This window comes from Coniosporium apollinis, assembly GCF_000281105.1.
Source record: "Coniosporium apollinis CBS 100218 chromosome Unknown supercont1.18, whole genome shotgun sequence".
Lineage (NCBI taxonomy): Eukaryota > Fungi > Ascomycota > Dothideomycetes > Coniosporium > Coniosporium apollinis.
The window spans coordinates 227168-243779 of NW_006913280.1; the positions used below are offsets into that span (position 1 = coordinate 227168).

At 55.6% G+C, this 16612-nt stretch overlaps 5 protein-coding genes across 5 annotated transcripts; all 5 read left to right on the forward strand.

The window, feature by feature from the left end:
- Positions 1-140: 140 nt before the first annotated feature.
- W97_04209 (uncharacterized protein) lies at positions 141-3337 on the forward strand (the record flags this gene model as incomplete). The annotated part of the gene is made up of 4 exons (XM_007782101.1): positions 141-796; positions 853-1809; positions 1884-2275; positions 2445-3337. 4 exons carry the CDS (start codon positions 141-143, stop codon positions 3335-3337), a joined length of 2898 nt encoding a protein of 965 aa, XP_007780291.1.
- A 1785-nt stretch (positions 3338-5122) lies between these two features.
- On the forward strand, positions 5123-7129 carry W97_04210 (uncharacterized protein; the record flags this gene model as incomplete). Its single annotated transcript, XM_007782102.1, has 1 exon — positions 5123-7129. The coding sequence occupies one exon, from the start codon at positions 5123-5125 to the stop codon at positions 7127-7129; it is 2007 nt and encodes a 668-aa protein (XP_007780292.1).
- A 1629-nt stretch (positions 7130-8758) lies between these two features.
- Positions 8759-11054, forward strand: W97_04211 (STE/STE20/YSK protein kinase; the record flags this gene model as incomplete). The annotated part of the gene is made up of 5 exons (XM_007782103.1): positions 8759-8828; positions 8876-8906; positions 8955-9271; positions 9322-10610; positions 10683-11054. 5 exons carry the CDS (start codon positions 8759-8761, stop codon positions 11052-11054), a joined length of 2079 nt encoding a protein of 692 aa, XP_007780293.1.
- Positions 11055-12195: 1141 nt separating this feature from the next.
- Positions 12196-12603, forward strand: W97_04212 (uncharacterized protein; the record flags this gene model as incomplete). The annotated part of the gene is made up of 3 exons (XM_007782104.1): positions 12196-12243; positions 12383-12516; positions 12573-12603. The coding sequence occupies 3 exons, from the start codon at positions 12196-12198 to the stop codon at positions 12601-12603; spliced, it is 213 nt and encodes a 70-aa protein (XP_007780294.1).
- A 558-nt stretch (positions 12604-13161) lies between these two features.
- Positions 13162-14042, forward strand: W97_04213 (phosphomannomutase; the record flags this gene model as incomplete). The annotated part of the gene is made up of 2 exons (XM_007782105.1): positions 13162-13718; positions 13790-14042. 2 exons carry the CDS (start codon positions 13162-13164, stop codon positions 14040-14042), a joined length of 810 nt encoding a protein of 269 aa, XP_007780295.1.
- Between the last annotated feature and the right edge of the window lie 2570 nt (positions 14043-16612).

The window sequence follows — 16612 nt, forward strand, 5'->3', positions numbered from 1 at the left end:
CGCCAGCGATCCCTCAAGTCGTGTCCCTATACCAAAGTCCTTCCTCGCACAATCTCTTCCTGGGACCTCCTAGTCGACTGGGGGTCTCTTCTAGGTGCTCCAGCGAACCATCCCCATTCACAGCCACCGAGCTTGCACCAATGGATACTCGAGCATCGAACGGTTTGGTCATGGGAAATGGCTCGGGTGCTTTGCAGCCATCGGCACAGATACCGGCTTGTCAGACCGATACATCCTCTACAAGTCGCGAATTGCCAAACTCACCTCACCCACTATCATCTATCAGCGCCGTGCCAAACGCAAGAGATTTAGCTGGGGCAGCACAACATGGGCGCCTGAGACAGATCGTACCCTTCTCTGTTCGCCGCGGACTGCGGCGTGAAAGGCCCAACCTCTCGGTCCACCATATAATCTCATCGCTCTTCCACTCTGGAAACAGCAACTCTTCTAGCCCTTCGACCTCCGCTGGCCCCTCCAGGAGAAGTTCGTTAAGCGTGGACCGTACTGGCGTGTTACCTCACGACTCCGACGGGGCTAGAAACTCTACCTGGGACCTGTCGCTAGTGAACAGGTTTGACGTCTCCACCCAGAGTCTCGAGGTCGTATCACCTGCAGGGTTCTTGTTCAGCGGTCCCAGTCTCAACGGGTCGGAGTACACGAGCTCACTTGTGCAAGTACCCAGCACTTTATCCTTGGCTATCAATGACAATGAGAGTATCCTCGAGCCCTCGGGCCGGTCGCCGTACAACAATGTCACGCTTGGCTTGTCTGAGGTCCTGGTGAGACCAGACACTGAGTAAGTGGCACCGTATCATCTATTTATGCATACAAGATGCTAATCCTTACAACAAGACTAGCACAGACTCCTGCTTCATTGCCGCCATCAGTCCTCTCGAACATCATCGCTAATTTGGAGCTGGACTCCCTCAAGAGTCTCCGTCTGACATGCCGCGCTTGGATGGCTACAATCGATTTGCTTCGACCTCTGCGAATTCCACTCGCATATCAGATCCCAACGGAGATTCTTCAGCAAGTGTATAGCTATCTCTCACCAGCGGATTTCGATGCTGCCAGACATACATGTCGTTCGTGGATGCTGGCCAGCCTGGACCAGGCCCTTCTGATCGAGATGCTCAAGCGTGGTGGTTGGTTCAGTACCGTAGAGCTTGATGGATTGCAAGATGTCTGGTCAATGAGTAGACGCATATCAAGAGAGTGCGCACTAAGCGGCGTGCGTCGCCGCCCTAGCGCTATTACCCGGACAGCAAAAGTTGACTTCGCCGATCTTGCGAGCGGATATGCTGGACCAGAAGGTCGACATAATGGCGCCCTTGTCTTTACCGCGAGCACTTGTGGAAAATACCTGCTGGTTGCCGAAGGCGGTATGATCTACGTCTACTTGCTGTGGGACAACAGTCTGCGCCCCGTGACCAGCGTAGTATGTCCACGCCGAGTTCTCGCTACGAGCATGGATGCCTCCGCGGGTCGGTTTGCTATCGCTGCTCTGCTGGACGGCAGAATGGGACTGGTCTGTGATCTCCATCATGGTCCGGAGGACATGGCTCAAGCGTCTGGTCCTGGCAAATCTGGGGAAAGCAATACGGGCCAGAGGCAGTCTGGAAATCCCTCTTTTTTCACCAGCAGATTGTATCCGGCGGGCGATGATAGGACGTCGATATCGGACAGCAGCAACGGTCGCAATGACTGGCCAAGGGGAACAGTTGCGCAGCCGACACAGTCAGCCGAAACCTGGAATCTTCACCTAGGTGGCAACGGAGCCGTTCTGAGCGGTGTCAACGAAGGACACTCGTGAGTGATACCGCGAACATTGAATAGATCCGCAATGTACCACACTGTTGACATCCGACCGCTAACACATGCAGGAGCCCCTTCAGACCGGGAGTCCCAATCGAGACCGGACCACGCAGCATATACCGCCATCTCTGCTCCGACGACGATCCACCCCGCAGCGTCGCGATCTGTCCGCAACAGCGATGCGTCGCATTTGGTTGTACTTCAGGTGTCGAACTGCATTGGGTGGACGCGCTAAGCGGACAGGACTTCAACCGCTGGTTTCCGCTCGCGACTCCCAGTGATTGCCTTTACTTCCTGCCGCCACGGCGCGGTATCGATTCGGCTAAGAAGCTAAGACTCATCTCGAGTACTGCGCATCCGAATCAGCGAGTGGCTTCGAGGGGGCGTCAACTTCGCAAGGCGTGCCTGAGCGGGAAGTTTTGGTCGCTGTTTGGTACTGAGACGAGGTCTTCATCTACTGGTAAGTGCACGTGTGATGCTTCCTGTACAACCTTTAGCGCGCCTGCCAACCGCGTCTGTCCTTTCGACAAAGCTCTCTGCTACCATCTATTTTTCTCCCGGAGTTCGAACATGGACTCCGCTGATATTCGCAATATCGGCCTTATCTCTGTTTGCTGACACCCCACCAGACAGAGCCCGCCACTCCCCCTCCCCTCCCTCCGGCTGCGACCACTACAACGCCGTCCCCCTCAGCGACGGCTACCATGTCCTCTTCACCGACCCAGCGAGCAACATGCTCTGTCTCGGCAGTGACGCACCCCTCGGCTCCCCCACCAAGCTCCTCCGCAAAATCGTCTTCGAGCCTCCGGAGCCCGGCGCAGTCTCGTTCCTCTACGCCGCCAGCGCCGAGCTGCGCTGGGGCCCTAGAGTCATAGCCGCGTACGGCGACCGTATCGTGCTGTACTCGGTCCCGCCGGACGTTTTCGCGATCTCGGTGAGGGAGCAGCAAGGGGCGAGATCCTCAGTCTCGACAGCCGGGACGCCCGACCACAACAGTGGAGAATATACCCGCTGGAAAGACTGGATGCCCTCGCCGAACGGACTGTTGGGATCACCCTGCTTCACCTGCCGCCCCGACTCGCCCTGGCCCGTCCTGATTAAAGGCACCGTGATCGGCTCGCTCGACCGCCTCGCCGAGCTCGCGGTGCACAGCACCCCGGACCTGACGGTCTGGGCGCTCGACCTCGATGGCAGGGCTGCGGTGTGGCAGGTCGGGAAGCCCTGGCGGGCCGCTTCCGCGGTCGTGGACCGCAGCATCACGCGCTATGGGCTGGTGTGCGAGGGTGTGGATGGGGATGGGGATGGGGATGTGGGGATGGTGGATGTGGGTGCGGAGAGGTCCGTGGGGTCTGATGGGCACGATTCGGAAATTTTGGGGTGGGCGGAAGGCGGGCTACATGTTAGGGTGAATGATCCGGTGGGGACGGTGGAGGTGCTGGAAGAGGGGGTGTGGTACGATGGGGATGGGGATGTGGTTATGAGGGATGTGCCGCTTGGGTGTGCTTGGGGGAGAGAATTGTAGAGCGAGTTTGATTGCTTTATTCTTATATACCTACGAATGCTAGCCCTGTCGCCGCGAGAGCTACTACGCCTTACTTGGAATCCAAAAATGGCCCCATATACTTCGTCAACTTAATCAATTGAATGGCGATGAGATCAAGCGTATTTGGCGATGTTGCACGTCGCACAACCAGGAGCGCTGAGTCTTCACATCGTCGGCACTACAAGGTTAGTATCAACAGTATCCACGACGTGGCCATGGAAACATGGGCTGCAGAACCGCAAAATTGATGTTCACATCAGCATCAGCCGATTGGTCTGATCGAAATTGCCACAATGTATCGTAGAGTAGTCAGCTAAGAGCTAGTCCTACTATTCCCTTTCCGTAAACAGTACTATGGTGGTGGTCCTGGCGATTGTAAACCGGATTACATGCCCGAGGCATCATTGAGCAGACGGCTATCCAGATCGCCTTTGTGTCTCTAATTGGCTCCCCTGTGTTCGAGAGTCGGCTTTAGGGCTGGAGAATTCCAAGGCACAACCGCGTGGAAGCCCTGGAGTGCAGAGATGGGCGACACCCGGTAAGGTAGCTGTGAGCGCAAAAGGCAACGGCGAGGCCCAGAGATGGCAAATACAGAAACGATTGTCTAACGCTAAATTTGATTCGGACGTCCGATGACAGCGGTCTTTCGTCCATTGGCCGCTGGTCTTTTACTCGGGTGGCGATGCGGTTGTCAAAGCTTGGAGAGCTTGTCAGAGGTTGGAAGATCTCTGGTTCCAACGGCTGGCTGGGCGTGTTGAGCTGGAGTGACAGGTGTTGCATCTTTGGTACTCGAGTATCTCTCCCATAGAGATCAGCACCGCAGACCTGACGAGGACCAGCCCCATCTGTTCCGAGCCTGGTGGATCCTGAGCTCGGAGGCGCGTAGCTCGCCGACAAATAACCATTGCCAGCCTGCTTGGTGAGGCTGGCAAGGCAGGGAACGACGCTACTTAGCCACGTTTGTTTCATACGCAAAGCCAACCCCACCGCATCAACGCCCGCGGGGAGACAACTTTGGCCTCCACTGCCCTCCACAGCCCTCCAGAAGGCGACGGGAACAGTGAAGTCGATTCCGCTTCTTCGGAGAATCCTTCGAGTCGCGCTCCAAGCCAAAAGTGGTTGTCGTCCGCGTCGGCTTTGGCGATCCAAAACGTGCGACGCCTTGAATCGTCATCCTTCAGGGCTACCTTACCACCGCCGCACTCCTCAGCCTCTTCTGCTGGCGATCGCGGTCAACCCTGTTTCCTGTGTTTGCAACCAACTTCGCCATCGTCGCCCTCGCCAGTCGCCGGCTGGTTTACCGAGCACAGCGCTCCCGTAAGGCCAACATACTGCTCGAGTTTGCGCTGCGCGACCCCGAGTTTCTTCTGCCCGGCCCGCGCCTGTTGGTCCGCCTACACGCCTTGCTCTCGGCATCTCACCGGACTCTTGTGACAGAAGTGTACATCGTAGCCCTCCTCACAACAACAAGGACTCTCAAAGCCGCCGGCATGCGCGCCTTCTTCTAGCCCATCGTCATTACGCTGGAGGAGTCTGTCACCCAGATTCGCACAAGCTACCAGGTAGTCGCGAGGTTTTTATAGCACAAGGTGAGCACAACACGGTGCCTCTCGACCGCGCCATCGATAGCAGTTAAGCTCCAGAGCCGGCCTGCAAGCTCGCGCTTCGTCCTCAAGAACCGGACTGACGTCCTGGCTTGCAGCAGCGTCGATGTTCGATTCCTCCGATAGACACAGTACAAGCAGAGCCCCGAGATACTCGCTCATGGCTGCTGCCTCTAGAGCACTTACTCCTACGCAAACAGGACCACTTTCGTCCACCACTGTCGCTCCCGATACTCCCATCTCCATCTCACCAAACGAACCCACGAAACAGCCAACTTGGCACCCCCCATTGTCCCCTTCCGGCATCGCTGGTCTGAAAGCTTCACTCTCGCCAAAGTCCCCGAGGATCGGACTGACGAGACTGTCTCCTCAGCCCCTCACGGGAGCTGCTGCTCTTGCAGACGAGCGTCGGCTAAGGGAAGAGCAACTACGAGGGCAAGCTCGTCAGCTTAGTCCGAACCCGGGGTTCAACGCGGTTAAAGCCTTGCTGGGCGCCGCAAACCCAGGCATGAGTAAAGCGAGAGATGCGCCTTCGGCCTCAACAATGAGCGAACCACTTGCGAGGGTGGCGAAGTCGATCACGATACCCGAAAATGGATCGGTAGATAGCAGCAACATGCAGACGAGTCCAGTGAGCTTGGCGAGCTTCGGTTCACTGGAAGGCGCAACTGCGCCAACCGCTACTGCCACCGCCATTGAAGCTCCGGCACTTGGATCCCTATCCGGCACTCAAGCGCCTATGGTACGGACCCCAGAGCAGCAGAACATGTCTGGTGGCATCTTGTCTTCTGCTGGCGAAGATATCGCATCCTCCAACCGAGCATTTACACTTCCAGCCCCGGCGCCGCATGATCCGAGCATGCGCCCCCCTACGAGGAACATGAGTCTTCCCATGCCCGGGTTCGGGCAAAATAGTCCCAAGTCTCCGTCCACGAAGAGACACAAGTGTCCATACTGCTCGACGGATTTCACACGGCACCACAACCTGAAAAGCCATCTTCTTACACATAGCCAAGAAAAGCCCTACGAGTGTACAACATGTCAGGCTAGATTCCGCAGGTTGCACGACCTGAAGCGTCACACAAAACTACATACTGGCGAGAGGCCGCATACATGCTCAAAATGCGGGCGTCGCTTTGCGCGCGGCGACGCGCTTGCGAGACATACCAAAGGTCAAGGTGGCTGCGCAGGCCGAAGGTCGAGTTTTGAAGAACTGGCAGACGGTAAAGGGGGTGAAGCGATGGAGGGACTTGAGTATGAGGGCGATGACGACGAAAGAATGGATGACGAGGAGCCCGAAAACGGAAGGAACGGCGGCCGGCGCGAAAGTGAGTCTTCACATGCACACAACACGCGTCAAGCTTCGACGTCAGCACCGTATCAAAATCGGATGCCGAGTACCTATCCTCCATTAGCTGGCCATCTCGGGAGCAGTGGTTCCAAGTTGCTATATCCGCCAGGGTCGTCATCGTCACGTGATCCGTCCACACTCAGCTCAAGGACTACCGGCTCGACTTACTCATCATCAATCCACTTTCCAGGACAGGCGGCATCAGTTTTCGCTCAAGGTGGAATGACCGAAAGTCCGAAGCCTCTTTCTCCTGGCCAACCCGACCCACATCAGCAACGTCCTGGCATTTCGGAAACGGCGAATCACGCCGGTGGTCGCTCACCGGCTGAGCAGTTTCAGCAGCAGCAGCAATTCGGTCGCGGAATAAGCAGGCACAACTCGTCGTCCCTAAGCCATCCGCCTCATCTCCCTTCACTACCGGGACTTGGTGCACCAGAAAGGCGGATGACTGGACCACCACAGCAGATGTCAGGCGGCGCACAACCTGCTCCAAACATGCTGCATCAACCCATACCGCCTCCTCCAGCGATGGGGTCCAACGCGAGTAGTCTTTCAAGTCAAACGCATCACACCGGCAGCGGCGCGAGCATGCCCGGTGGCAGAGAGCAGGACATGTGGGCCCGCATTCACGAGCTGGAAGTCAGACTCATGCAGCAAAGCAACGACTACGACGCTAAGCTCAGCCGGTTGGCAGAGGAAAACAGCAGACTCAGGGAGCGAATCGGCTCGCTTGAGAACGCGCTGCTACACAGGCCGCAACATCCATCGCCACATCTACAGCAGCAGCAGCAGCAGCAGCAGCAGCAAGGCCGCTAAAGTACACGACCGACCTCGCTGTTGAGATCTTCTCTTTGTTCTAAGCAAAAAAATCGTTCTGTATTATCTACGCGGACATGAGAGATGCGGGACCCCGGCAGGGCAGTGGGCTGGCACGGCGTCATCAAAGATTGAATCGAGAAGAGGGGTCCAGTACACGATAGTGACTCTCTCAAATGACCTACGGGGCGGTGTATTGGACATGGCATTGGGGTGTCGGCGGCCATGATAGGATTAGCGTAGGCGTTCACACCTGACATCGCGCCGGCGTTGTTCCATCCTCGCTGTCTGAGGTGTGTGGTATTATTTTTCTGGTAGCTAAAACTCTCCGGATACACTGGAATATCGAGCTCGATAGGGGGCTGAGTTGTTGCTTACCCCCAAGGGCTTGGGGTTTAGTCTTATGGCAGATTTACGAATGTATTGGTATATTTGCTTGGGGCTTGGGGCTCTACGTTGCTCTGGGGAGGAGTGCTGTCTATTGCTTCATGTTCCAGCACATGTCCCTTGAAACGATCCAAGACTCTTTGACCGTGCCTTTCCAACCAGATGCTGAATGAAACGACTGCTTTGAAACGCCTCTGCAGCTTGGTTGCGGGACTGCCCCAACCGACTGCAGTCAGCCCCGAACCCACGCTGTCTGTCATACGACCTGAGCCTCCCGAGACCCGTAATGCTGCGGGCCGGTTCGAGGATCCTACCTTTGTGCCTCAGTGATTCGGGAGGGTTGTCCCCTTTCTGTGTCACGGTGTCGCAACAAGGCTGCAGGGGCCAGATCTGTTACAGATGCAAGGGCAAGGGCGCCCGCGAATCGCAATCAGCGCCTCAGGATCCCGACAACACGAAACACCACGGGGCGCTGCGGGATGACGCTTCGTGAACCCCATGGCTTTTGCTTAATTTCTCGACCCCTCGGACACCCAGATGCTTTTGGGCATGGGCGACAGATTGCTGCTTGGTGCTTGATCTTAGGAGACGCGCTCGGTTTGTGTCAATCCATTATCACGGCCGTTGATCATATATCGCTGAGGGAAGGCAGCGCCCACAACAACATCCTACCCCGACTTCCACCACGACGACGACGACGACAACAGATGCTGTAGCGACGGAGCTCGGACACCCCCGCGGCACAGCACATAGCCTTCACGTGGAGCTGGAGCTGGCTTTCGGACTATGCAAGGCCTACATACTGAGTTACATCTCCGACGCATTCACGACCAGGTACGGAGAGCTCCTTGCCGCGCCAGAGTAAACAATTCGAAGGTTCGAGGACCGTGGACACTCAATGCTTCATGTCTCCTCTCCATTCAGTCTTAACACTTCGACAACCACGGGCTGTATGCTGAGCCTCTAACTTGTGTGGCCCCATGATCCACATCGATATCTAGCAGTCGGGGGGATGCACGAGATCAATGCTAACTCGCTCGTACAGATCAGTCTACACGCTCTAAGACCCAACCCCCCACAGCGCAATTCCGTCCGACCATTCTAGATCAGATCGTGTCAACCCGCATCATTGACGATATTCGCAAATCGGTGCGGTCACACCATCCCTCCGCCGCGGCCTACGTTGGGGCCCTCCACCGCTTGCCGATCCGATCGCGGGCTTTGATCTGAACACAACACACGATGGCAGCAAGCGATGTGATGAGCGGGGCTGTGGACCCGGAGACACTATATACCAAGCAGAGCTGCATCGGTAAGGCAGGAAGTAAGAATTGGTGGGGCAGTGTTGACATTGAGCAGGCGGAGGGAGCTTTGGAAAAGTATACAAAGGGTACTGCTACACTCTACCCGTCTGATACAAGACGCTGACCCATGACAGGGTCGACAAGCGGACAGGCCAGTCCGTGGCGATCAAAGTGATAGACGTCGAGAATGCGGAGGATGAGGTCGACGACATAATACAGGAGATCTCAATCCTTTCGGAACTCCACTCGCCGTATGTCACCAAGTACTATGGCTCATACCTGAAGGGGTCGGACCTGTGGATCATAATGGAGTTCTGCTCCGGCGGTAGCTGCGGCGATCTGATGAAGCCTGGGTTGATACCTGAGGACTACATCACCATCATTGTTCGGGAGTTGCTAATGGGACTGGAGTACCTTCACGGGGATAAGAAACTGCACAGAGATATCAAGGGTGGGCAGCAGCATCCGATTGTGGGAGAGCGCATGCTGATTGACTCACAGCTGCGAACATACTACTCGGATCCAATGGCCAGGTTAAGCTAGCTGACTTTGGCGTCTCCGGTCAGCTATCAGCGACTATGACGAAGAAGAACACGTTTGTGGGGACTCCATTTTGGATGGCGCCTGAAGTGATCAAGCAGTCCGGCTATGACCATAAAGCGGACATTTGGTCCCTCGGGATCACCGCACTAGAACTCGCACACGGAGAACCGCCGTACTCGGACATCCATCCGATGAAGGTACTCTTCTTGATACCGAAGAACCCGCCACCGACGCTGGAAGGCGATTTCAGCAAACCCTTCAAGGACTTCGTGGAGCTGTGTTTGAGGAAAGAACCAAGGGAGAGGCCATCAGCGAAGGAACTGTTGCGGCATCCGTTCGTGCGGAGGGCGAAGAAGACTACGTATCTTACAGAGCTCATTGAGCGTCATGAGCGGTGGCAAGCAAGGCATGGAAACAAGAGTCATGAGGAGGATGATGAAATGGACGAGGAGCCAGTAAGGAGGACGCCCGAAGAGGAAGACCTTTGGGACTTTGGTACCGTAAGGCCGCTGGGCGGCCGAGGACCGGGGTTGAGGACGATGAACGCGGCGGCGGCGAATGCGAGAAGTAACCAGACATCTCCTGGCGATCAGGTTCCTTCATCGCCCACTAAGCCCAGCACTCCGCGCGAAGGAATAGAGAACGACAGTCGTCCGTCCAACGGGACAATACGAGTAACGAACGCGGCTCCACCACCTCCGCTCTCACCGCCAAAGCGCAACGTGCCTACCTTGCTAACGCCGATATCGCCAACGGCGGCCGCAAAGGTACCGCTCCCTCCATCACCAATCAAGTCCTTAGTCTCGCCGTCAACCGAGTCTCCAACCCGAAAACCCCTCCCGCAGCCGCAAATCACGAAGCCCCTTTCCTTCGAGTTCGACGAGTACCTCCAGCGCTCCATCGCCCACGACATGGCATCTTTGACCCTCTCCCCTAACGAACAACCCCAATCGCCGCCGAAGCCTCCACCCTCACTTCTCCGCTCGCCAGTGGAGCTCCCGCCAATACCGCCGTTCAAGGGCCAGAGTAAACTGCTCACTCCAGACCGGCCGCAGAGCACGCAGCAAGAAAAGGCGCTACCGCCGATCATGCAACAGCCTCTAGCTTCGTTCCTCATGCCCCTTCCACAGGTCACGCGCAAGCCTGCGCCCGCGATGCCTCAGCTGCCACAACAGCTGCCGCCGACCGCCTCCTCGTCTTCTGCATCATCGGCGCGGAGTTCGCTCGATTCGAATAGGGATGTCTTTGTGGCGCAGCTTCGGGGAGGTGAGGGTTACACGGGACAGCAATCGCAGCACCAGCAGCACCAGCAAACACAGCAACCCCAGCAGCAACCGCACCAGCCTCAACAACAACAACAACCCGAAATCACAGCCTTAACCGGCGTCGTCCTCCCCGCCCTCGAAGCCGCACTCTACCGACGAACCAAGAACCTCAACGCGGTGCAAAAGTCCTCATCGCTCTCTAATGCTTCGTCCTCCTCAAGACATCCAGCCGATAGGGATCTCCAGCATCGACGCGCGCAGGCACACGAGAATGTGCGTAGGCTGGTCGCCAAGGCGACAAAGATCTTTGCCGAGATCGACCACTGGGATAATCAGCAGCCCGTGGGCATGGGAGATGAGGTACAAGGTTTCTTGGAGGGTTTTTTGGAGGAGGTGCTTGTGAGGGTTGAGGCGGAGGATGAGTGAGGAGGGGTTGTGGGGGATGGGTTGGAGGGAGCGTAGGTGTTAGAAGGGTGGGAAAGGGAGCATGTTTCTGGCGTTTTTTTTTTTTTGGGGGGGGGGGGGGGGCTGTTTGGAGCGGCTGAGAGGGGCATATGTGATACCAGGTGATAATTGATCCCGTTATGCGACCAGTGATTCGAGAGTAGGATTGCAGGTCTGTCTTGGTGCGTCTGCCTTCTCGCTTCCCTATGGTTGCTGCACCGAATGACATGTGGGACGTAAGTAAGCTTCCTGTCATACCAGATGCCAATCCAACATCAAAGGGCCTAAGGGGGCTGAGAGGGATTCGAGATCCCTCTCGTCACAGCGTCCTCATTTTGCTTTACCATGGTTATTGTACCAAATGACAACTGGGGAATAAATAAGCATGCTGACACAACACATGTCAACCATCCATCAAAGAGTCCTCGGGTCCAAAAGGGTCCGTCGGAGTTCCATCAGACGTCCGTAGCCCAAGGCCCGTACAGTGTATCTGCTATCCCTCCGTCCCCCATCTGCCCCCGATTCACCACCGCAATGTCCCTGCCGGCCATCGTATCCCGCCTTGGACCGGAGGTTCATCCGCTCCCAAATCACCGCCGAACCTCGATCTCAGTCGATGTTCTGCCGGCAGCGCTAATCTCGCACCATGGCTCCCGAGATGCAATTCTCAGGAGTGGGCTCACGCTCTCGCACGATGCGCACGGGACGATGCATCGGCGAGACTCTAGCCCCGGATCGGTGATGTCAATGGCACCGAGCTCTGAGCTCCAAAGCGGTAAGGTGGCATGCGTAGGCAAGCTTAGCTGGACGGCTGTCCCATGGTGGGGGAGAGCTGAAGCCACGCGTGCAGGGGGTGACGGCTGGTATCGCGGGGTGAGAGCTAGAGCTCAGGTGATGATGAATTCATCGGCTGGGAGATTTGGCGCGGGGTGGGATATATATTTCTAAGCTGTGCTGGTAGGGAGAGCTTTATCTTCTGCAATTGTCCTCGAGCTGTCCTGCATCTCATCATCAGTCTCCCAAATCTTTCAGCACGCTGTAATATCATAACGATATCGGCCACCACTGCAAGAAAGCTCTACGAACCCATCCTATACCACACCAACATCACACCACAAACGCAATGGCCGACGCTCCCAACAACAACGGCGCGAACAGTGACCGCAGACGGGTGAGTTCAGCCCAGCAGCTCCAATACCTGATACTCTCTCCCCACGCATCCAATTCCCGTCAAGGCTGCATCGCGTGCCCTCACACTCAAATCACCACCCCGAAGCTCCTCAACACTACTAACATCCCACGCCCCATAGTCCTCCGGCGCTACAAAATTCGCGAATCTCCACGCCTTCAAGCGTGACCCGGCCAACGACAACGCCGCCCAGCGCCGCTCCAGCTTCGCGGACCAGGCCCAGAAGCCTGGCGTCCTTGGGCAGATGTGGAACAAGTACGCCTTGCTTGGTCCTTTAACGCTCAGCTACGGACCACTGACAGTTATGCTAGTTGGACGAGAGGCCCGAGTAGCTCGAAGTAGGGCATGAGTTCCACGAGCACACGGGAATGACTCCGAACCCGGGCTCGCGATATCCTGTGTACGATAGCAACCTCGATTGTCTGTTTGGTTAGCGATGCTTGGTGATGGGACAATGGGCGTTCTTGGGGGTAGTGGATGTGTTGCTGCAACTTTTGTTGGTTGTCGTGGGTTGACACGCGCCTGTATAGTCTGGAATCTGTATAGTCATCGCTCTCTGTAACCGATTCAATGATATCCTGCCATGGATCTCGACAGTATGTTGCGTTGATATGTCATGGTGGTAGATGGGTATAAGGCGATTCGTGATCCCATACGAGCATTGTTGCATGGCCCAAGCTCCTGAAGCTCCCCACACTCGGAGAAAGGCGGTGTAGTGGACCCTGAACCACGAAGTCGAAAAGTGTCCTGAACTCGTCCATAGTTTATCAACACCTCTCTCAACCATTGCCCTCCGTCTCCTCCTCAGAACACGCCCAAAGTCTCCAAAACACCTCCAACCCGTCCAACCATCATACCTAACCCCCCACAATCCTCGAACGACCCCCCAAACCCTCCACAATGGCCCAAGCAGCGACAATCCTCCCTCCCCTCTCCGCCCGCCCCATAAAAAACACCATCGTCCTCTTCGACGTCGACGGCACCCTAACCCCCGCCCGGCGCAACGCCTCCCCCGAGATGCTACAGCTCCTCTCCCAGCTGCGCCACCTCGTCGCCATCGGCTTCGTCGGCGGCTCCGACCTCGCCAAGCAGCAAGAACAGCTCGGCACGCCCTCCATCCCCGTAACCTCGCTCTTCGACTTCTGCTTCGCGGAGAACGGGCTTACGGCCGTGCGCATGGGCGTGCCGATGGCGAGCCAGAGCTTCATCGCGTGGTTGGGCGAGGACAAGTACAAGCGGCTGGTGAATTTCGTGCTGAGGTATATTGCGGATTTGGATGTGCCGGTTAAGAGGGGGACATTTGTGGAGTTTAGGAATGGCATGGTTAATATCAGTCCTGTGGGGAGGAACGCGAGTGTGCAGGAGAGGAACGAGTATGAGAAGTTTGATCTGGAGGCCGGGGTGAGGCGGACGTTCGTGGAGGCGCTGAAGAGGGAGTTTCCGGACTACGGGCTCACGTATGTATTCCCGGAAGGATTCTCACAACATGGCTCTAGTGTAAGCGCGTACTAAGTTTTCCGGGGCACAGCTACTCCATAGGCGGCCAGATCTCCTTCGACGTCTTTCCAACGGGCTGGGACAAGACATACTGCCTCCAGCACATCGAAGCCGATGCCAGCCTGCCGGACGGTGTCAAGTACGACACAATTCACTTCTTCGGCGACAAGACGTACAAGGGCGGAAATGACTATGAGATTTACAACGATCCGCGTACGATCGGACATAGCGTCCAGAACCCTGAGGAAACGATGGCGGAGCTGAAGAAGCTGTTCTTCTCGTAATTGCGGTGTTTCGGGAGGCGTAAGCGCGTGGAGCGCTGGAAAAGTATCTGGGGCCACCGTGAGAGTGTCGGCGTTGTTTTTGGGAAACTGGTCAAGGTGGGCTACGGATAGATGTGCTTATAGAATGTGCAATCGCACACTTAGAGATCAAGTGACAAAAGGTAGTTTTCAAAAGAGCTTCTCTTCGCATCGTCATCGTGCTTGACGTGGCTGGGGATCATGTAGCGGATGTATAGGGTCCAGACGGAATACAAGGGTATACATCTTTAACACTCGAGGGAAATCCCACTGTGTCAAATGACTGTCACATCTTGACGGATCCATCCAGCCATGTCAATTTTGAACATGGGAGTAGCCTCACGGATAATGGCGTCTATCCGTCGGAATAAAACTCCCTGCTGAGCGGGCGTAGGTTTCAGAACGAGCATGCCCATTTTTTTCGTCGCACGTGCGAATTGATCACGATGGTGGTACGACCCAATCAACAGAACAACGCAATCTGATCCTACGATTCTATGCCGATTTGGGTAACCGGCATAGCAATGCTCGCGGCCATCAAGCGAAACCTCGCCTAATCGAAGCATTCCATTCAAGCTCAGACGAATAGTCCAACCTCGAAGCGTTAGACTACCGGAAGTTACTTCGCCAAATGGGTTGAGGCCGCGGTTTTGGATATCGTGACCGATCAGCTCTACCAAGTGTTCACGACCGGTTGGCTCATGGAGTTTAAGAGGATGATAGACGAATCCATCCCAACGGGCCCAGCTCCAGGAGGACGCCCGGTCTGGTTGCTCACAGCCGTCCCAGATCTGCCATAAAAGACCTCGTGCAAGATCACGACGCCAGATACCTCCCAGGTATTCGTCTCCTGTGAACTTTTGGAACGTGCTTGCAATGCCCGCCAAGGCAGGTAGCTTGTCTTTAGAGTAGCTCAATACGCAGTATTGGCAGTACTGTTCAAGGAGAGGCAGCCACCTGTCGTATACTTCGATTCCGTTGTCTGCAGCTTTCTCAGAGTAGGAAAAGTTCAGTAGCGTTACTCCGTCGGCCAAAGTGTCTTCACGAGGGTTCGGCTGGACACCGTCAGCTGAGAGGTGAGCGGTTCGACATTGGAAGTAGATTTGGTCCCGGCCGTAATATAGAACGCGCTGAGAGAGAAGGCGTTCTTGAAAGGCCCACCCACGACGACCGAGTGGTAAATCATGAAAGCAATCATAGAAGTGTTCGGGGCTTTTGAAACTGGAGACTTGTACGCTGTGCGACAGTGGCGAGTTTGGGTGAAGCCTGAGGTGGCAGTATTGAGTGAAGTCCTTAATTTGGTAGGAAAAAGGATTAAGAATACCAGCTTCACTATCCTTGCTAGCAGCTGCAGCGATTGTCACAGCAGCGTTCTTATACACAAGATCCATAACAGCGCTCTCTCGCTCCCAGTCTTGCGGAGAATCTTGAATTATACATATGGAATCAATCCATAGGTACCGGAATGCAAGCTCACGGGTAATGCGGATTGCGTCTTGGAAGGTCCGTGGTAAAATGTCGATTGGCAAGTTTTGAACGTAGGAATCAAGGTTCATCATACTTGTCTTCACTGACATCGTGTTACCCCAGCAGTGGCTGAGGGCAGCATACATGCCGTAATGGCCTGCGGAGAGAAAGAGCTTAGGTGCGGCCGCGACGCCCGAAGGTCCAATGTCGATGATTCGGGTGGGAAGAGGCTTGTGCCTCATGGGTTCACAGTTGCGTTCATTCCACTTCGAGTGCTGCTTTGTGCACGTGTGAAGCCATTTTCGCGCAAGATCGAAACTCTCGGTTGATCCAAGTCCAGAGCCCAGATATGGTAGGCCTAAGCGCAATCTTGCGAGCTGAGGTGGACTGTCTGTGGCAAACGATCGTTAGGGAAGATCTCACAAACTCGAGGACCGTCTATCTGGACTCACTCTTGTGTCTCATTAGCCCAAGCCTAATTGTACGTTCTGGACCTATCAAAGCTGAAGTGCGCGCTGTCTCGCCGACACGGACGAGGAGACGGTCAAAGAGCTCCTCGCCTGATGCGCAGAATACTCTTTCCCGAACAGCGATACAGATACGAACGCTAGTATCCAGCCCGGCTTCGATATTGTCGCTGATTTGACCGATGGCATCAATTTTGGCGAGCTCCGTTAGAATAGCACGACAGAGTCCACAGCCATTCTGTGCCGAAGATACTAGGTTCTGGAACGACTGATGATGAGCATAATAAGCCGTGTCAGGAAACCCGTAACGATCCAAGGCGACTTTGCGAGTCTTTGATATCTCAAGGAGTTTGTCAAGCGTAAGCACCTCGCAATAGTCGCAAGACATTGTACTTGGTGGACTTTCAACGCTTGTGACGTCAACATGGTGGTCCGCAGACTGACATTGAGGTTGGACAGCAGGACGACGAAGTGGCAGCCTGATACAGGCGCTGCACGGTTCGGCGCTTCTTCGCAGTCGAGTTGCGAAAGAAAATCTATGCTCCTTGACTTGCTAAACCTTCTAGTTAGCTGTAACTCTAACTTTATCGTAGGGTAGGCGAAACACGTGAGGAACTT